Source organism: Harpia harpyja, chromosome 18, assembly GCF_026419915.1.
Source record: "Harpia harpyja isolate bHarHar1 chromosome 18, bHarHar1 primary haplotype, whole genome shotgun sequence".
Classification (NCBI taxonomy): domain Eukaryota; kingdom Metazoa; phylum Chordata; class Aves; order Accipitriformes; family Accipitridae; genus Harpia; species Harpia harpyja.
In genome coordinates, this window is record NC_068957.1 from 24,621,126 (window position 1) to 24,642,652 (window position 21,527).

Here is a 21,527-nt window from a genome sequence, read left to right on the forward strand (position 1 = left end):
AGGCCAAATGTATATGCTCAGCAACTCTTTAAGCGCTCAGTATTTAGAAATATCTGACAGGATGCACCTGAAGGATGTATGAAAAACAGTGGGCCATTCAGGAGGAGGAGGCCTTATTCACACAAAGCAACTCACCCTTGTGCAGAGACTTGCTGTGGCTTGACCGGAGCTCTCGGCGCACGGCCCATGGGGCTGGGAGAGTCCCTGGTGCCTGGTGGCACATAGTCCCTCCTGCCACTGCACAGTGGTCTCTACAGGGACAGCGTTTTCAGGAAGCTTTGATTTATTTTTACAGCAAATAATTGTTGGTCGCTCCCTACCTTTTCAGGCTAAGCCCTTGTGTAATCCATAGACCCAGCGTTTTTGGTCAAAATGCACCAGTCATAGCCCTGAAATCTGTTAAATGCAATGAAGGGTTTTCATATTTTTGAGCTGTCTCCTAATTGTTGAGCTGTTATCCTGCATTTACAGCATATTTTGTTTTTTTCTCTGCATAGAGAGCTGGTAATTTCGTTTAAGGAAAGAAAATGAAGCTGAGGTACTTGCAAGATCCTGCAGCTCAGAACCTGAGGCTGCAGAAAGACATTAAATCCCATGGGGTATCTTTCCAAATGCGTTCGCTGTCAAGCGCGGGAGGGCCCTTTCTCAAGCAGGAGAGGAATTACCAGACCTCTGATACCAGTTAAGATGGGATGGTTTTTTGCTGGCACTACAAAGAAACACATTTTCTTTTGCTCACAGGTGAATGGCTCATGTGCTAGAGAAGAATGTCACGCCGCGGTTTTGCCCAGGGCTGTGCCGTCAGGGGACGTGCACTGCCGTCAGTGTAGGTGGCTTGGAGACCTCACCGTGTTTCCACCCTGAGCAGTTCCCGTCGGGGTGAAGCTCGACGCAGGGTGACTCCAGCACCAGGTGCCAGTGGAGCCCTTCAGATCCATCCTTCACAAACCGGCATAGCTGTACCCAGCCTCTTGACTTGGTTAACTTCTGCCTTTCTGTGGCATCTCTCTTGAAAGACCTTTTTTTGTGTCTGCCCAAGAAGGTTGAAGATGTCTTCTTTTTATAGCTGGTGAGTCTGGGCAGTGGGACCAGCACAAGAGATCATTCAGGAGCAGTATCATGAAATTATATTTCCTCTTGTCAAAATAATAAACATCTTTTATGGTCACAGGAAAGGGGGTGAATTACAGGAACCGGAGCTGGGCACATTGTGCCTTTGAAAGTGTGAGAGTGCTGGCAGGCAAAGCCAACACCTGCAGCCCCAGGTCTTGTGTCGGATCCAGCACCTCCCAGCCATGAAGGCAGCCGAAATACTGTTCACCTCGGCAGTAACGCTGGATTCATCTGTTCTTCCCCTGACACACACTGCTGAGGTTTTGGAGGACTCGAACTAAAGGCTTTGAGTTTCACCTGTGGGTTTGTGGAGGCCAAACTGATGGTCTTTGACTTTCTACGTGCTTTCAGAAAATTCCAAGTTTTCCTTGATCTCTTTTTTTACTTTGAATTGTTGCTCTCTAGGCTAGCTCACCATCATGACCGTCTCGGCGAACTTTGTGTCATGGTTTAACCCCATCCGGCAACTAAGCACCACACAGCCAATTTAACTCTATCCCAGCCAAAACCAGTATGCTTTCCCACATGCCAGAAGAGACCATTAGACCAAGCTGTCTAACCTCCTGCACGTCAAAGCGATTTGACTTGAAAGGCTGAAAGTGTTGAGCGTGTGACTTTTCCTCACAGGCTGGGGCTGCAGTATAGAAAAAGGACAGTTTGGGGGAGTCTAAGGGAGTTCAGAGGGCAAGTGAGGCAAGAAGACAGGGGAAGAGTGTGAGCAGCCGAGGTGCTTGGGGATGCCGTCACGGTGACGGGGAATGTTATCTCTCATGCATCCACCAAATTAATTGTTAATGCTAAGGTTGGGAGAGCCACCGTCACTCTTCGGACATTCAGATGCCGGAGCAGGTATTCCCCTGCCAGGTCCACATTATAACTTTCAGTATGTAGGGGACTATAGTTACCAATTTCTGCTTTACCAGTCTTCTTGTAAATGGTGAGTGCTTTTTTAAGCCGAATAGATTTGGATCTGCAAAATGATTGTTGGATGAGATATAGAGAGATGGTTTCTGCGGTCCTGCCTGCACGTAAGGACGATAGCAGTCACTCGTCACACACAACCTGCAGCACAGCTATTCCCACGGAGGACCTCTCTCTCCCCAAAATACCTCTAAATCCAATATAAGTGTTTTAGTTTAAAAAAAAAAAAATAACAAATAAACATCAGTCATTTTAGAGTGGGGTGAAAACCTTTCTGTAGACAAGCGAGCAATCTGTTTAAGAATAATACAAGTCCATGCACTCCATCACTTGAACTCTTTGATTCAAGGAGGAGCTGATCCCATTCAGTTTTCTAGGTATAAGTGTTAACTATAAAACTCAGCTTATGTTTGCAAAAATGCGTTTATTTTTTAAGCATCAGTTTTTTGAAAGAAAAATGTAGGACAAGCTACATAGTTACCATAACAGTGCCTTCAACTTGTTTTCACCTGAAAAATGAAGAGTTGTATGAGAAAGAAGTCCCTGTAAACAGCTCCCAGTCACATGCTAGCTGGTCAAGGTCCATAAAAATCCTCAAAATAACCATTGAAACTAAAGTCTCCTTCACTGACAATATTATACAGTGTCTAGCTTATGAGAAAACTGCTAAATTGACAAAAAAAATCATTACGCGTGCTTAACTGTGTACCTGAGCATCAACCTCTGCTCACATTTTTAAAGGGACAACTTGCAGTGTGTAAACATGTATGTATATCATTGGCATAACGAACTGCCAGTTTAATCTGAGAAAACATTTCCATTGACTTCAGTGGGAGATGGACTGTTTGCCTACTCTGCAGCTTTCTCACCAGAAAACTAGAGAAGCCTGCAATAATACTCTCTCTGTGACAGTTACTTCCTTCAGATAGGCATATTTGGGTATTTTCACTTATCTATATGTAAGATCAAGTTCATCGTACTGTGGCCCATAATCATCTCCTCACAAATGGGAGGAGAACTACAAGAGTTTACTGTATTTAATCAGTATGTCTTTGCTGCCTTTTAGAGGAACTCCAGCGCAATGGTTATTTCAACCTGGCTATTGTTTGCTTTTTCCCATTTTATTGTAAAACAGTCAAGTAGGAAAACATAATATGCAGAAAATTTTTGGCTGAGTTAAAATGTAACTACATGGAATTGAGTAGTTAGATTTAAAATACACTTAGCAAGTGTTTCTGGTATTTCTTCTATTTTTGTGGCAACATGTAAGATGCTGGTGCTTACTGAGAATTCCTTTTGAAAAAACACAGGTTTTCAAAGGCAATAAATCAGTGCCTGTGTTCAGCCAAAACAATCCCCAGGTATCATGAGGATACCCTTGAAGTTACACAAAGCGGGTGAACTTGGCCGAAGAGCTGTCACTAATTTAACATAAGGGGTAAATGGCATCCTTTCTTGTCACTGCTTTTCATATCTTCATAGCCGATTATAAAGTGAAAACACCTTGGCAAGGACACCTCTCTTTTTTAAAAGATGTGTCAGTTGAACCCGTTGAGCCAAGGTTTTGTGGGGCAGATCCATCGCAGATACCTCTGGGCCCAAGTAACCGCACACAGAAGAGAGCGAGGACCTGAACAGTACCATCAGCATCGTCAAATCCACCCGCGCCGATGCGGAGTCCGGCTGTGCCCAGCCTGCGGCATGCTCCCAGCGGTCCTGCCCCTCGGGGTCCAAAGGCAAAGGCCATGTGCTGATTCCCCCCCCCACCCCGTGCCAACGGGGGCAGCTTGGAGGGGAAGAAAGTCACTCGCACCAAGGGCAGGTCCCGCTCTCCGGAGTGTTTGAGGAGCCATTGGGAGAATTTGTCTTACAGAGGGTCTTGCACCAGCTGTAGGTGCAAGTTACGGGATGCGTCAGCAATTAAGGAGCAAACTTAGGGCTGGGTGAGGGGGAAATAATGAACTGTGGGAGGGGGAGTGCGGGAAAGGTGAAGCAGAGGAAAGCGTGGTGACCAGTGGGATGCACGGGCAGCGGCAAGCCGGGATTGCTGTGCTGAAGCAAGCTGCCAACCTTCACGTGTCTGCAGCCCTAAGTGCGGAGACCAAAACTGCCGTTTATTGTTACTGGCCATTTTCAGGTTCTTGTATGTGTTGTCTGGTTTTAGCAGAGAAGACACTACAGCGAATGTCAGTGTATGGATGTGGGATTGTCTTTGGCTTGATCATAGAGCCATGGAGGTGGGAAAATAGAAGAAAAGCTCCTGGGATGTTTCCACCATTTCCTAGCAAAAGCTTTGTCACTCCCTCCTGTAAATTTTCTAGTCCAGCTAGGTCAGGTGTGGGTGGCACAGCAGTGGGTGTAGTCACGCCAGTTGGGTTGCTCATCAGCTTCCAACACATCGGTCTTAAACAGAGTTCTATCTTCTATATATCAACAGCTTTCCACTGCCACAAAACTCCCCTGAATAAACTTGCAGGATCTTCCACAACGGAGTTGGCAATTGAGTATCACAGAACAGTTTCAGATTTCATATGAAATATCTTCGTTCTTTTAAGCTGGCTTTCTTGTCATTCCTTAATTGATGAGGCACTCTCTTTGCTCATGAGCCGACTCCTGATGACCATGCTGCTGTGCCTTGATATCTGGTCCTGAAACTCTGAAGTCATAAAGAAATACAGGATTGGATCCAAACAGCAGTCCAGACTCGCAAGACTTAAGCAAAAGGGTTGGGCATAGAGTGTAATGGTACTCAGGAAGCAGTCTGTAATGACGTTTTCTTTCACCAACATGTAGAAAAAGAAGTTGATGTGGTATGGTGCAAAACACACGCAGAACACAACGGCACACATGGAAACCATCCTTAAAGCCTTCCGCCTCTCGCTGCTATTTTGCAGTGGTATCTGGAAGCCCCGAAGAGAGTCTTTTGTTTTCCAAGTACAGAATAAAATAATGATGAGTGGGCCGATGAACCCGAAGAGCTCTGCCGTGCCTGTCATCAGCACGGTGGCCACCTTGCTGTCGATCTGCCGGACTTGAAGGTCTGCAAAGCAGGTATTTGTGTTTTTGGCCAGGCCGTAGCTGCGCATGATGGGGAATGGCAAGCATGCCACCCCAACGAAGAGCCACACCGCGGTGCTGATGGCTACGTCGTACCGCCGCTTCCAGTCCTTGGCTTTGAACGGCTGATACAGGAAAAAATACCTCTGAATGCTAATGCAGGTGAGGAAACAAATGCTGGCGTACATGTTGAGGTACTTCAGGTAGAAACACAGTAAGCAAAGGAATCTCCCAAAAGGCCACGTGGAGTTAATATAATAGTATATTCGCAGTGGCAGCGCAAGGACATGAGACAGGTCGGCCACGGCCAGGTTGATCATGAAGATGACGGCTTTGTTCTTCTTGCTGATGAAGCGGCACAAGACCCATAAGGCAGCGCTGTTTGCCAGGAGGCCGGGGATGAATATGATGGTGTACGTGGTTGCGTACAGGCTGTTTTTGAACGTTATATTGTGACTGGAGCAGGTCTGGTTGCTCTGCGTCATGACTGGGCTGCTGGAGACATCTGTCGTGTTATAGGGTGGGTGGGTCATTCCTGTAGAGAACAAAAACAGGGGCTGTAAAGGTAAAGGCACTGCAAGAGTTGTCAATATTCACATTTGCATTTCCTATTTGGCTATTCAGTACAAAGTAGAGGTTTGGAAATGTCTTCTGTATAAAACATCCTGCTATCTTCTTCAAAGCTGCCCTTTCAGAGACTATTCACACAGGCGTGAGGCACCATTCCTGTTGTGTCAATCTCCTTGCTGGGCTGTCCGAGTGCCATAAGTACGGGTGAAGCTGTGCCATACTGCTAATAGAGGAGCAGGAGAAGCTGCCTATCCTTTTGGCCATCTCCTCGAGATCATCTGTGGTTTGGTCTCTGGGTAGCAGGGGAGGAATACATGGAAGAAAGATGTGCCATAGCCCAGCTTCTGTGCGTGAGCAACCACATGGCTCAACGATCAAAACGTGGGTGCCAACCACTGAATCATACCTGCTGTTAAGTTATACATTAGGCATTGGGCGGGTGGCATGTCTCCTGACCCCATCGGTGGACCTCATGTACCCACATTCTCTGGCATGATGGGGACAGGCCATGTAGAAAAGGGTAGCAGGGAGTGGGCTTGAAAAGTTTGACTGTTGTAAATGCAGCCAGTGGTGCCATGTGTTTAAGGTAATGTAACAAGCAGAGACCTAATCAGATCACCAACTTCCATTTCTCATCACCCCAGCAGCCTCAGTTTAATACTTTTTTCCATCAGATAATTTTATTTTTAGATACTTCCAATTTCTGGCTCTCCTTTGATTCAGATGAGTAGGGATGGCAAAATGTCACATGTTGAACTGTTGGGCCATCTTTCTTTTGTCAGCTTTTGTAACTGGGACTTGTCTTCAGTAAGGCCAGTTGGTTTTATCAGGTATTTCCCCATAACATTATAATTCTCATTACAGCGATTCCCTCCTTGTCTAATGTAACAGTTAAAATTTAATATCAGCTTCCTATTTCATGTGGCACTGCAGACACTGATTCATTCCTTCTGACTCATTTCCTGCACCACTGGCAAGGGGCATTTGCCAGAAAAAGTCTCTGTAGGTAGATATTAGTAACTCGTACCCTGTTACTAATGTTTTTTTTCCTTCATGTTACAAAAAAAGAGTAGCACTTAGAGCTCTCAAGTGACAAAGAACACAAATAGCTGTTTTTTCAGCTTGTTAATCGTTGTGGTACTTGGACTTGGCAGCTCATACAGACACTGTTCAAGGCTGCAATGGAAGGGTTGTAATTCAGGCCCCAGAAATGCCCAGATGTGGCAAGGTCCCAGCATGGGACACAGGCCACCCTCACCGCGGGTGCAGTGGCTCTGGCTGATGCTGACGGTGAGCAGCCGCACCTAACCACTGCTCCTGCAGGCTCCCCAGACAGATGCTGCCGCCAACTTTCTTGCTTTTCATTTTAAACTTGTCTTTCATTTTCTCACAGTCTTCAAAAAGCAAGGTCTGCATGTTTATCTCCTGCAACACCCTCGCTTTAGCAGCTGGGCTACATCCTTCAGTTGCGCCAAACATCAAAGTGCTGCAGTCAAGAAACCCTCTCTCTAATCCCCTTCCTTCACCAAGATAGCATGAGTACATGGAGGCCAGGTGCCTCAGAGCACACCTCCCAGGCTGGTTTTTTCCCTCCAGCGCAATCGCTCCAGTCTGCCGTTGGCTCCCAGTAACCCTCGCCCCAGGGCAGCTCTGGGACGAGATGCTGTGCTCCGTGGTGGGGTGTCCCCAACTGTCCCCATCCCAGGACACCACAGCCTTGCTCCTATCACGAGGCCATAACATGCCCATGAGGAGGGAAGAGGCTCAAAGGGTGCTGGAAACAAGGGGGAAAGATGCATCTGGCCCATGGCCTTATCTCCATGAGAAGAGGAGATAGATAAGCAACGTTGAATGCAATGGTCTGAGAAGCAACATTGGAGGCCTCCCGCTCTCCTTTCTGGTGCTCCTCAGGACACCGAGACAGGGAGTAGACAGGGCATGGAGCTGAGCACTGGGGTGTTTGGTCAGGGCATTGCTTCTCAGAGAGGTAAATTGGGGTTCCATCCCATTTCTTGAGAGGGCTCTGAGTTTCTGGTGCTCTGGAGGTTTGTGTTCCCTTTCCATCTGGTTCATCTGCAGCTCTAGCTGGACATGCTGTCTGCTGCCCTTGCCTCCGGTAAGAGCACCGCTCACTGCACCCAATTTCTGTCCCTTCAGGTGACCTCCCACTTTCCCAAGAAGCCATTAAAGAGCCACTTTCAAAGTTACTAGCTGCCTGGTTTCCCTTGGATGTCAAGGTTAGGCTGACTGCCTGGTGCCCCTCCAAAACACAAGTGCTAAATGGCTATTGAAACCATGGAGGATTAGGTACATTTGCAAAATGTTCTATTTTAAGGACACACATATTTAAATGCTGGCCAATGGACCTGTGTTCTTCAGTTCCAATGAGTCATAACAGTCAGTTTGCTTACTGAGGTCCCTAGATACAGTTAGCCCTTATTTACATTTCATGTGACAGCTAAGGACTAAACCGCAATGTCAGCAATCAGAATAATCAAGTTCAGGCTGCTGACTCAAACTGGCCTCTGAATGGAGCCATTTAGGGTAAACCGACGTGTCTAGGATGCGTATGCTGTAACACAAGGGTGATACTGAATGCACACGCTTGATACCAGAAATCAGCCTTTACTTTCTGATTGCAGCAAACTGTGCCCAGGCACGCAGACAAGCACAGGGCTGGGCTGCAAAGGCTGCAGCATGCCTGAGACCATGGTGGAGCCCAAAGCAAGGAGAGATTTCCCCCAGCAGCCTTCATCTTCATCTGCTAATTGTCCACAAGGTGTCAGAGTTAATCAAGATTTCATTTCTTTGCCCTCCTCTTTAAGATATTTTTCTAAACCCAAGGGACTAGGGCTGTCTGAGTGGCAGGAGGCAGAGGCGGTGGTGTGACTATGGTCTCATGAGTTCATGTTGCTATCTTCTAGGGTGATCCCAAATTGAAAAACTCTTGTGTTGCTGAATAACTGATACAAGGGAAAAAAATGCCCCCAGGAGTAGTCCTTATATTGCTGGTGTTTACAGGCAGAAGACACCTGAAAAGTTGCACTTTGATGGAGGCCAGGGAGCCGCTTTGAACCTTGGAGCCAAAAGGTGATAAAACCCAACCTGTGGAAATGCAGGTGATGTCCCATCCCCACCACCCCGAGCAAATGTTACACCGTGATTGACGAACAGGAGAGGTATGGTCTGTGGAGTCAGGAAAAGCCTCTCCTTTGCATTCAATGAACTTGGGGTCAGGCCATTTATAATGAAGTGGACTGAGCAGGATGACCTGGCTGGCAGTGCAAAAGCATTAATACAATTAGCACATACATGGGTGATGTCTGCTGGCTCATCAGAACAGGGCACTTTCTGAGAATAAATGACTTCATTACAGTGTCATAAAAATATAATGAGATTAAACCATCTCTTTGGACAAAATGCACCCAGGACTACAAAATGATTGCATTTCAGCCCTTCCTCCCACTTCTCTTGTTCAGATTGAAGCTTAATCCCACACTGTCTCCTTATCTTCCCACCTGTGCACAAAAGCAGACACACAGAGATACCATTGAATGTCTGAAATTAGTCTCCAAAGCTGTAAAGAAAGCAGAGTCATTTGCTGCATGATGTGTGTACAGCAAAGGTAGAAGGCTGAAAATCTCCATCAGATTTTATTGATGCTTATTTCCATATTGCAGGGAGACAGCTCCTATTGCAACATTGTTTTCAGAATATCAAATTTCAAAAAAAAATTGTACTAAATAAATACACTTTTATCTAACTACTGGTTTTTACATTTTAAATAGAGTCTGTATTTCTGAGGCTGTTGCAGCAAGGACATAATGAAGTGTGCACATTATTACTTGTAGCTGGATGTTTGGAAGCTAAACATGGCATTTCTAGGAAAAAGATGTTCATCTTGACAGGACTGAGAAGCACAGGAATATCGTTCCAGAGTCCTGGATCTTTCTGGCATGCCCATCAGCAGACAGGTTAATTGATTTAAGACACAAATGCCTCTACACTCTGCCCTCATTGCATGGCTGTGAATGTCTCACGCTATTGCACTCATACTTCGGTATGAAACCTCTGCAGTCAGAAGTGGAAAGTTCTACAGTTAAGGGTACTTTTTCTGGTTTTCTTCTTCCACAAAAAAAGAGCAGATCTGGGCTGTTTGATCTGTTGTGATGAGATGTTTTCGTTTTGCAACACTAATCTAATTCTCACTTCTGCAGCTCCGGCAGCTGAAGAAGCAGGACATGCACACGCAGCAGGATGCCGGCAGCCCTCTTGGAGCTCTTGCTCCAGGCTGGCGAGGGCTGTCCCGCGGATGGACTTCCATCATGGATACAGTTCCCCTGGCTGGTGATGTTCACACTGGAGCCAGGCTCCCAGCCCTTTCACTTGACCCAGAAACCATGCCCTTGAACAAAAATCACACTCTTACTTCACACATCCTACTGCTCCAGCCTGCTGCTGAAGTCCTCTCCTACATAAATGTGCGGGAAGCCGGATTTGACATACTGACTCACCTTTGGTGCGGTTCCCTTTCGATTTACTTTAAGAAATTTCAGATTCAGGGGCCACCCACTATGAATCCTGTCTCGAAGTGCCAAATTGCATATGTGCTATATTGCTGTGCTCCCGTCAGAGGTGAGCTGCCAGTGCAAGTGAATGCAAGCCCATCAGTAAACCACCTTTTACAAAGTAGAGTTTAAAACCTTCACTCCCTGAAGTAAGTTAAGTGTTAATCCAGACCAGTGACTGCAGTCTGAATTATGAATTAAAACTGCCTCAGGGTTCTCATTAAGAAAAAACAAGCCCAAGCAATCTTGCTGGTTTTGTCATATTGTGTCCCACTGACTAATATTAATTAATTTCCTACTGTTGCAATTCAGTCAAAGAGCATTGGATGGCACAAAGACAGGCAGCATGTGGATTTTTTTTATGGTAATATAAATCACCGTTAGAAAAAACAGATTTGCAAGTTTCCCTTACTGTCAAGTATGATTTTAAAAGAAAAGATATTCCCTGAGAAATCAGGCAAAAGAAGGAAATTGTACCTAGGAATGACACCGGAGAACAGTTGGAGACCTGCTAATTGCCCACGCTCTAGCATTTTGCTTTCTCTAGCAACAGCAACTTCATGCAGCCGCTGTTTCAACTCCTCCGTGTGTTCATACAGAGGATTGGCGTGCAAGGAGGGCTGCTGTTTTTTCAAGCCTCAAAAGTGCCACAAATCTCCTCCCGGCAAGAGCCAACCCCTAAGAAAAAGCCCGAGGAGCTCAACGTTTTTTCATAGGAAGCAGCATAGGCTCGTTAACGAGGGTTCTAGATCGCAAAGAGAGAGCTTAAAAGCAGCCTTACCTTTTCAGGCAGAAACCCAGCTAAGTGCAACTGTGCTGGCGGGAGGAAGCGGAGTGTCCTGGCTGCACCGCGCCAGCCGTGTTTACATGTGCACAGCGACCTGAATGACATCACGGGGTGCTGCAAGGTGCTGCTTTGCCTGCGGCTCCGTGCTGCGGCTGCCGCTGGCTCGCAGCCCCCACCTGCTTCGGGGGGACTCGCTTGCTGGGCTCCCAGCCCTGCTGAGCTGAGTCCCGGCCAGGTATACGCAGGGTTGTCCCAAAATCGGGTTCACGTGCCTTGGTCCTCGGTGGTTTTCTCTCCCGCCGCTCCGCCGCGATGGCTTGGCACCCCCGGGGCTGCTGTGGGAGAGGGTCCCGAGCGGAGCTGGGTGCTGCTCTGTGCAGGGCACCCCTTCCTCCTCTCCAAGCAGAGATCCGAGCTGACCATGGAAATGCTCCTGAGGTTTCTGCTTGCTCCTCCCTGCGAAGTTCAGCTTTGCTCTTGCCTCCTGATGGCGGGGCTGTAGACGGTCATAGCCGTGCGTGAGCCTCGGCTGGTGGTTGCTCTGTTTCACCTAGTGCTAAGTCCTCTTGGTGATGAAGTCCAACTTCCCAACGGCTTTTTATAGCACTCGCCTGAGCCTTGGTTGACATTTCTCTTGAACTAAATAAGCAGGCAGCTCAGTTTACAGTTGCTGGAGTTCCCTGCCAGCAATGTCAAACAGTGGCACTTCTTAAATTGTTTCAAGCAACGGGGTGAAATCCAGCCTCACCCTTATCCCAGGGGCTAGATGCATTAGTGAGGCTAGGACTTTACCCTCTTAGGGGATCTAATTGTTTGGATTTTCAGAAAGCCACTGGGAATCTGCCCTGCTTTGCCTCTTCTGGGTCAGCCTCTGGCTTGCAGCACACGACTGTCCCTGTAGCTCAGCAATTTAACTCTCTGCTCTGTCATGGTTTAAGTGTGTGAAGTAGAACATCACTGCAGCTACTGCCTGTCTTGGAGACAATATAGACATTGATGTCTGACTGCTCAGAAACCTCAGAAACCCAAACCTAGTGGCTCTGATTCAAATAAGAATGCCTCACAATGAACACCCACTAAAATGCAGTGCTGTGCTTTACAGACGGTCCTGTTTCCATGAATTGTCAAAGGAAGTTGGTAGAAGTTGGGAGACTGTCAGATGTTTATTTTAAAATTATTTATATGGGCTTCATGAAAAGCAATAGTGAGCTTTTGGCCGATGTTGCAGTGTTTATCAGTACATCCTGTTTAGCTGATTTTTTAAGTTGTTCATCAGCAATGGGAACATATTTGCTGGAATTTATTCAACCACAAAGTTGTCTTTAACATTAAATCACCGCACGATACTCCATAGCCTGGCAAGCTAAGCAGAGCCTCATTTGGAAACAGCGATTCAGAAACAGTTCACTGATTGACCTGACTAGCATTTCTGGAAAACAAACGTTATCAACTCTTCCGCAGATGCTCTCTTGTCTGCATGAACTTCCATCTGTAATGCTTTCATCCCCACTCAGTTGTCACTAATAGACCTGAGTGATTTGAGCAAAAGCCACAATCCTTGTAGAAAGGAGAGATGAAGTTAATCATAGCTGCACTTGTATCTGTCGGTAGGTGAAGCATTGCAGTAACAAAAGTAAACTGTAACAATAAAAAAGGGTGCTTGTGAAAATACACTATACTTAAGAACAGGTCTACTTACAGAAGAGATGCAGCTACTGTTGCTGCTCTATACTGATGCACATAAATTGTTCTGGCAGCCTGGTTTAGGGCAGATTGTTATACAAGAAGTGTAGGAACAAGACAGAGATTTAAAGGCACAAGTCATATAAAACCTGCAGAATAGTTCTGCCGAATTTCTTTGTGCTTCAATTTACCCAGTTGCAAAGCGGGGATAACATTTTTCCTGTCTGAATGTGGATGTTTGCTGTCTGGACTTTCGTGAGACTCAGCAAGAAGATTACATATATTCAAAAAACTTCCGTGACCTGTCCAGCACCATGCACCCTTGGTACTGGAAGAGGACTTTGGCATCACCAGTCTGGAGGATTTGAACCTTGCTTGCCAGTATTGTGTATCAGTTATCCTGCAGGCAGGGAGTGAGGAAGTGGATTTTTTCTGCTGATAAAACTGAACTCACTCTAGGGATTTTGCAGACAGTTACACTGGTTACAGATGTACTTTCCCTATAGATCTATTTGCCCTGATTCTGTAGGTAAAACTTTTTTTTTGCATAGCATGCCAAAGACTGTTCCCACTCTTGGTTTTTGCTTACCGGAATAATGAGCTTGCCAGAAATATTCGCTACCATAATTACCTATATTAGAGGAGAGCTTGGCTCCTGCAAAACAGCATGGGCAGCATTTCCTGGCGTTCAGAGAAGGGGCTTGACCTCAGCTATATTTGTGTCGCTCTGGGTTGGTTACTTGTGGAGTTCAGCCCGGGGTGGTCTGCAGCGTGACTTTTGTGTCCTCCGCGGTGGAGATGAGAAGCCCGTGTGGAGCAAGCTCCCCCGGTAAGAGGATGCCCCAGGCTGCTGCCGTGGGCAGAGCCTACCTGCTGGTTTGGGAAGCGTGGGGGTTTAACCGCAGCAGCAGCCTGACGTTAGCTGCTGCGGCGTGCCGGTGCCAGCGCTGCCGCCGTTATGTAAGGAATAATTGAGCAATACACGCTCTCATGGCTTTAATGCAAAAAAAAGAGGTCCAAATTTGCCTGTTTGTCTGCTAGGAAGCTTGTTTCAACGTGCGAGAATGAACACATGTAGAAACATGTTACTGTGCCTTTTTCATGCTTCTGTTTCCGTTCTGAGTTCTTTTCCAGAATCCAAAATTAGGTTGCGACTATGTGTCTTGCCAGCAGTAACAGCATCAATGCCTTTTAGTTCATAGAATATTTGAAGCAGTTCTTTCAGATATGTGTGTTTTCCACATGTTCAAGGGAAGGAGTCACATGAGGAAAAAAATCAATCTCTAATGAAACAAAGTACAGCCCCTTAGCGGGAACCAGGGGAAAAACAATTACATGTCTGAATTATTAGTGTCACTAATATATAATTATTAACGTTTGCCTAAAATAAAGACTTAGAGTTAGATTTCATGTCATAGCATGGAGAGCAAATTTATTTTGCTGTCGAGCCAAGCCTTCATAGTACGGAAAAGCAGCTATTCAGTGAAAGATACTGCCAAAAAGTTGTATGAGTTTGGTCAAAAGTTGTACTATTACAAACAGAAAGTAAATATTTGTATCCTGATTGTCTGTCTTCTTATGGAGAACTAGATGGGCTCATTTAAAGGGGTACAATGACTTATGATAGAAAGTGGAAAGCATATATGCAGATTAAAGTACATAAATGTGTTGTTTATTCTAAAATCCTCTCACATGCTATAAATCATAACAAAAAGAGGAACACAGAATGGCAAACATTTCAGAATTCTGTACTTTTATCTATGTATTTGGGCCCCCAGATAGTAATCATTTTTTCCCTTGGGAAAAAAAAAAGAAAAAGCAGGTATATTGAAAAGGTAAAACCTGGGTGTACTGTGAGAAATCATTTCTAATTACCTGCCTGCATTTTTATGGCAACTGAAATATTATTACTCATTAGTGACTCTTTTGCTGTTACAGAGCTACAGTTACTTAGCATAGTTAAAACATGTTGTTAATAATTTCCTCTGGTCCTAGTACAGACGCACATGTTACTTTTGCCCAAAAGAGAGCAGATTCTGTTTGAAATAGATAGGTTTTTAATTCAGAACAGGAGCATTTCCTAATAGAGAACCCTGCTAGTTCTGTCTTAGTTCATCACTGACTACATCCCACAATAGTCCCTCCCTTCCGTGGGCTCTTGAAACTGTGAATAGATAATGAACTGACAGCATTCATATCCAAGTGTTTCTACAGTAATAAAAATATTCCTCTCTGACAGCAGAAAGAGAAAGGAAATCTTAGAATGTTTTGGAGTCTGGGGTACCCAAAACCTTGGAAGCTCACCCCAGATTTTATTCAGACCAGCTGAGCACCTTGAATCTCTGGAACTGGGTGAAACTCTGAGAAGACTTTCTCATGGGAGATTTGGGGCTTGCCAATACCAGCCGCAAGTACTTACCCATCAGAACCGTTGCTCTTTTGTTATTGTTATTTACTTGCAAAGTTCTGTTTTTCAGCAGAAACTAAAAAGGAGGAAATATGTCTTCTACTCTTAACACACCATAGCCTCTGAGAAGTATTTTCCATGCAGCCGATACTAAAAATAGCTTCATCGGTTGTCTCTGCTGAAACTTCTTTGCCATTCTTTACAGTTCAGAATCCCTTGACACACAGAATCCAGTAACCTATGGCCTTTTGGAGCAGATAAAAGAAAATTTTGTGGGGGAGGGGCCTGGGGGGGAATGTGCGCTTATTTTTGTCGGTGGTGATTTTAATTTCTTTGCCCAGTTTGTCCAAGAGGCTTGCAAAAGTTCTCTTTCCAAGGGGGTCTATATAGCAGTGAGTAACCCTGTAGCAGCTGCCGCAAGTCCGCACAAGTGATTCCTTTTTCTTATCTGCACAGTGTATTAAGCACATCCTTTACACGCAGTGTTCCTGGAGGAGAAAGACTGGCACAATCTGGTGAGATCAACTAAATGTAAAGGTTATACAATTAACAGCCTTTAGAGCTCTCTGCGTAAGGATCTTCTAGTGTCAGATCATCATACTAAGGGAACCAAAATCAGCTTAGAAACTATCTGCTAGAGTGATGTCAACTCTTACATGCTGGTGACTAACCCCTCTTGTATTGGCAAGCCAATTATGAGAGTAAGGGTAATGAAAGTCTGCGATTGTGGTGTGAACTTGTACATCCTCAGGTTGTTGCCATTGGGAACCTACCTGAAATATAATAGCTGGCTTTCAGGAAATGAGATTTTCAATCTGTATTGGAACCCTTGCGGCATTCCCATGCCCTCAGCTCACCCTCCTGCCTAAGCCAGCACATACGGTAACTGTTAAGTGCGGTAGTGCCTGGGTCAGCAGGGGAAAGCTCATGAAACTGGTGTGGGAAGATCCACGGTTCTGAGTTCAGGTATTTACATGTTTGCAGTACTTCCTCTCAGCAGACCAAAGGAGCTCCCACCCGTTATGCAACATTGCTTATCAGCATAGGAGCACACATCGTGATTGCACACATGTGGAGGGGCAGAGGAGGGGGCACCAGGAAGGCCAGAGGGGACATGAGGCTGTTTCAAAAGCCATTGGTGTGCCAATGTCTCAAATATCGTCTGTGATGCTACAGGTTGCTGCACTCTGCACATGATGCCTGCAAAGTGAAGGGCAAGCATTTTCACGCGAACTGGAACACAAAAAGCAATGAAATCCACTCCACGGGGGATTCCCAAGACTGGAAAACACCCTCCTAATAAATATGAGCAACTTCCACTCATGTTCTTCATCACATTTGCTTCATAAGGCTGTGCTTCCTCTTTCACTTCATCTGGGTAGACAGCAGCAAAGGTTTCAGCAAACCAAGAACTTAATCAAATTTAAAAACTAGGAATAACCTGACAAGAATGAGGTCAGACTGCTAACATATACAAATGAGACTGGTGCACAGATAGAACTATACAAGAGCAAAAGTCAAAGCAAGTCAACTAAACTCAACATACTGAAGTACTGGTAGGGGCTTGGCACTAAAGCTAATCCCCTGTAAGCCCCTTTCATATCTTTTGCCCTAAACCAAAGCCAACTGCAGCTGAAGGAAGATGAAATCCTTCGCAACTTCACTGGCCGTTCTTCAAAGTAATAATCAAGTGCGTGCAGCCAGCAGTGTGTGGCCTGAGGCCCAAGCAGCTGTACGTGCTGCTGGCAGGCCAGGAATCCAGGCTGGAAAGTGATCCCCAGCATCCAGACCTCTTTACTAAGAGTCCAAGAGAGTGCAGAAGGGTTAAGAGATACAGGAACAGAGAACAGTGGGACTGCAATGGAAACACCTTCTATGTATGCTCTGTAGGACAAGACTGTGCTACAAATGGGATATTTCCCAAGGGAGGTTAGCAGGTGTCTGCATCCCCAGAAATTGTGCAGAGCTGGCAACATCATGATGGATTGGTGTGGTAAAAGGCCTGTCACGTGCCGTGTAGGACAAACAAGGTGTCTTAGGAGCGTGAACACAGAGCTAGTCATGTGCCTAGGTATCAAGATGTAAACCTGTTCAGAGACAAAAAATGAGTTCGATGACATCAACGACTACCACAAGGAGATCAACAGCAAAAGTCGTATTTCAGGTCTACCTTGGGTAGCTCCTGTCTGGTAAAGGAGTACAAGGAGAATGATTCATGGGAGAAAACAGGCTCATGAAACAATCATTTTATCATTTCATTAAGATCAGAAACAGCACTGGCAGTACCTACAAATCAAAGCATCTGCAACAAGGATTTCACTGGCTGATTGGCATAATGAACAGTCATGAGAAGGTTTTGCTCCTATCACTACTTTCCAGGCTAACAGAGCAGGGTAAAGTCTTGGGAGCTGGTTTAATTTCCCTGCCCAAAAGTAGAGGCTCAGGGATGTATGTACATGAAGATAGAGCAGCTTTATCTCAGCCCTTCCTGAGAAACATTAGCTAAGCATAATCTGTTTGGGGGTTTTTTTGCTTATAAAGAACTTTTGTAAGCTATCATTCTTGCACTAAGTGCCTTACTGTGCTTAGAGGACTCCACTGAAGATGAACACAACCAATTATGAATGCCAGGTTTGTGCGTTCCTGTGGGTATGGACAGAGCTACAGTTGAAGACCTACAATACAGCAAGTTCTAGGCAAAGAGGCAAAGGAGAGCTGGGAAGAGGCATGGAAACGAGCTGTGGCATCCCACGTGAAGGTGGATTTGGTCTTCTGCAACTGGTGGGAGGGAGCAGAGCAGGAGCCAGCAGGACTGCATGTCGGACCTGGGGCCTGCTTCCCATTTTGGAGAATGCTGTCCCTTGCTTGCATCCCATGAGGACTGTTAAATCTAGCTATGTGTTGGAAGGAATGAGTAAGTCTTTACTATTACAGGCAGTTCATTTGGACAGAGGAGTCAAGATTTCCTTGGCAATGATAATTCACTGGCCCTGTTGATTTTTTCAGTCACTACTTCTCCTTTTGACGATTTCTCCAGCATCTCTGTATTTAGGTTGTCCCCTTTTTTCTATTTTCTCTTTCAAATTTGTCTTTCACTCATCAGTCACTGTTTTCCTCTGACACCTGGGGAGGAAATGCAACACAACAGTATCTTAATTACGCCTGCAGCATTCTGTGGTTTTGCCATGTTTCAAGCAGAAAGCATCCTTCAGATTCTGGGGTGACACAACGGTTAAGCTACATCCTATTTTTCTTACTTTTTGTTCTCACTTTTTTAGCTTCTCACCTATTTTGTTTTCTATCCATAATGTGGATTGTATCAAACTACTGATTACTTAAATGGTATTTCTGAAGCTGGGGTGTCAGTTGCCTTAAGGGATTTGACTCTAAGTTGATGTTTCTAACTATACATGATCAGATATAGGATTAATGAGCTAGAAGAAGGAACATTTGTTGCCTTTGAGTCAGTCTAAATTCATTTTTCCCCCTGTATTACAGTTGTACTTGGAGAGGGAAAGCGCAACCAGCAGTTGCACTACCCTTGAACCAGTACCACGACTCCTACCTGTTTGTTAGGGCTTAAATCTGAGCTTTAACTGGCAAAATCCCATGCAAACTTTCCACATCATTTCTAGGGCTGAGATTGGGATAATGCCTCTGTCTTTAAAACCTGTTGAGAAACTGAAGAGTATGGTCTGGGGGGCTCCAAGTGTAGAACATCCCAATGAATAGTCAAAGAGAGAAAAAGTTCTGAATTGGCTTCTTAAAAAGTCTAATTTCAGACTAAAAGCAAAGTTCCTTATTTTCCCTCCTCCCTGAAATCACTGGAAGAATGCACAACAGTCCTATGATCCCCTGTCAATCAAGCCATAGCTAATCACAGTTTGCATTGTGCTCTGACTGAGAAATTATAGCTGCCTTTGGACTAGAACTGGACTCTACACTTTCTCATTTCAGGCTGGGTTATTGGGTTTGGGCTTTTTTGTTTGGGTTTTTTTTCTTTTTTTTTTTTGGCTTGCTGAGCTTTCATAAAACACTTTGGGTTTTTTGTTTTTCTGTTTATTCTTCCTAAGCAGAACACAGATGTTTCCCAGATCTGTTAGTAATTCTCAGGTTCCTCTTCCACATCGATGTCAACCCCATCTCTACTTTTCCCAGGACGTCTCAGCATCTTTGCATCTAGGTAAAAAAAACATTTTTAGCCACAGTAAATGACAAAATACATTGTCTTGGATAGCTGCATCTCATAAATTCATGGCGCAATCATTTTTTTCTGAGAACAATTGTGCAGTTAAAAAAAAAAAAGAAACACTGGTTTGTGGTCAAGACATGCACAGTGATGTGAGAGTTTTACTCAATTGAATAATGGTGTCAAGGTGCAAAGATCAGCTATGGTGATGCCTTTTTTTTTCTTTCTTACTTTCTAACTGGAGAGAGAACTAATGTCTGGAAGAAGCACTGAACAGTCACCATATCAGGGATTTCAAGTTAGCTCTATTAACATGTATTTATTAGATTGCGGCAGAGCAAAAGACATCAGGCTTCATCAGAGCAATATCCTGCCTTTCGTCAGCAGTCTCAACAGATGCTTCGGAGGAAGGAGAGAGATGCCTTCCACAGTGTGTGCGGCAGTGAGACGGCGTGTATTAGAGCAGGAGGGAAATTCCAGCGAGAGCATGTGTGGGCTATCGCGAGGGCTGAGCAGTGTTTAACCACTCTTACTGCAGCTGTGCTGTGGCTGGTACGTGTTTAGACAACTCAGGCAAGTAAGAAGTGCCTGTGCCCTGAAGGATGGTGCCATGGGAGAGGTGTAGGAAACAGAAAGGGATAAGCATGTCCTGAGCAGTCCATGGACTACCTTGCAGGAGGAGGAAGGGAGACTGACCACATACAGTCTGGCACTGAGATGGTGTCAGGCACAGACACCTTTGAACCATAGAATAGGCACTGCAGAGCAGCGAGAAACAGAACCGATTTCACATGGAGTCAGGCCAGATGTGCAAGCAGGAAATGTTCATTATTTGCTGGCAATATGGTTTCTTGTTAAAACTGGTAAAAGTGATTAATCCTATTCTTGTGGGGAGTGAATGAGTGATGGCAACAAAATATATTTTTGCTTCCTAAAACATAGATTAGAGCCATTGCAGAAGTAAGAGGAGCTCTGCAGCTGAGGGAACTCATTGTTTTTCTGTCCTCATTCAATCCTGTCCGTTGAGAAAAGATTACCAGAAGATGGAGAGAGGGCATTAAAATCCTATCATGGTGCTGTTTAAACATGACCGTTTTCACATTAAGGTGTGAACTCGTCGCACATAGCTTAGCAGCCTCTTCCATTACAGCTGAATTTTAAAAATTATGTGTTTAAGCCCAAAACTCAGCTTCCTTTCATCTCATAGCTACTTCTTCAGACAAGGCTATATATAACTTCCACCTGAAACTGGCCCAGAGCAGTACGTGGCTGCTTTCTGCTTGTATATGTTGGGGCTAGACCCACTGCATCTGCATATCCTTAAACAATAAGCACTCCCATGCCTGATGTTTGGACACTTAAGCCACTGCAGAGGCTTGTATGCAGCTCAGGGGTTTCTCCTCCAGCGCTGGGAGAGGTAGGCTCCGAGAGAGAGAGAGCGGGTGCTGCAAGCAGGGAGCTCAGAGGAGGAGCTGAGCCGATGGGTACATGACCTTTCCCTCCCTCTTTTGGCTCAGTGAGTCTTGAATTCTTGGCTGCACAGGTGGAAGAGCTGAGAAAGGAAGGGTGGAAAGGCACCCTTCCTTTTTACAAGGAATAATTGACAAGTGCGGTAGTTAGGGCAGTCTCCCTTGAGGTGTGTGACATGGGTGGGAACCCACCTTGAATGCTAGCACTGAGCCGAGCGGGTCCTCCAGCCACGTGGAAATTACAAAGGACAGCAGTAGCACCACCACAACTGCCAGGCATTTGGTTTCTGTTTGTTTATTTTAAGCACCCCTGCAACTGCATTTTGTGAGGAGCCTGATCCTGCCAGTGTAAGTGTGCCTTGAGCACAGGGACTGGGTGACATGAGTTGGAATAGCTTTTTCCTGGATTCCTGCCAGTTTGAGGCAGGAGTTTGGTGTTGAACAGCTCTGGACGGCAGAGCTCCAGGCATGTGGCACAATTCCAGGCACCTTCTGTAGCACAAGTGGAAATGCAAAGTGTCTGAAGCACTTGGGCACATCCAGGGCACTGCCGGCTGCCTGTGACTGCAGTTTTGGTACCTCTGTCTTACCAAAACCACTTTTAAGAATCCCAAGTCCTTTGTTCAACCTCAGCTTGAGTGTTCGGGAGTGTGCTTGCTGATGAAAAGCTGATCACCAGGGAAAACAATCAAAAGATTTCCCCATGTAGGTCACCAAAGAAAGCTTTGAGGAAAAAATGCTTTTTTTGCAGCCCTTTTCTCAG

General features: G+C 45.4%; 1 protein-coding gene and 1 long non-coding RNA gene across 3 annotated transcripts; one reads left to right on the forward strand and one right to left on the reverse strand.

Moving 5' to 3' along the window:
* Positions 1–2,418: 2,418 nt before the first annotated feature.
* LOC128154068 (putative P2Y purinoceptor 10) lies at positions 2,419–11,172 on the reverse strand. The gene is made up of 2 exons (XM_052814133.1): positions 11,011–11,172; positions 2,419–5,626 (listed from the first exon to the last, which is right to left on the reverse strand). The coding sequence occupies exon 2, from the start codon at positions 5,622–5,624 to the stop codon at positions 4,602–4,604; it is 1,023 nt and encodes a 340-aa protein (XP_052670093.1). The 5' UTR covers positions 5,625–5,626; positions 11,011–11,172; the 3' UTR covers positions 2,419–4,601.
* On the forward strand, positions 5,167–11,014 carry LOC128154071 (uncharacterized). 2 transcript variants are annotated; one of them, XR_008239229.1, is made up of 3 exons: positions 5,167–5,253; positions 8,683–8,840; positions 9,879–11,014. It is a non-coding gene; the product is annotated as an uncharacterized LOC128154071 (long non-coding RNA). The 2 variants fall into 2 exon arrangements; XR_008239230.1 differs by lacking the exon at positions 9,879–11,014 and adding an exon at positions 9,513–9,637.
* Positions 11,173–21,527: the final 10,355 nt, after the last annotated feature.

What these genes read in the sequence shown, in the direction of transcription:
- LOC128154068 (XM_052814133.1), bottom strand. Translation starts at nt 5,624, where the DNA reads ATGACCCACCCACCCTATAACACGACAGATGTCTCCAGCAGCCCAGTC.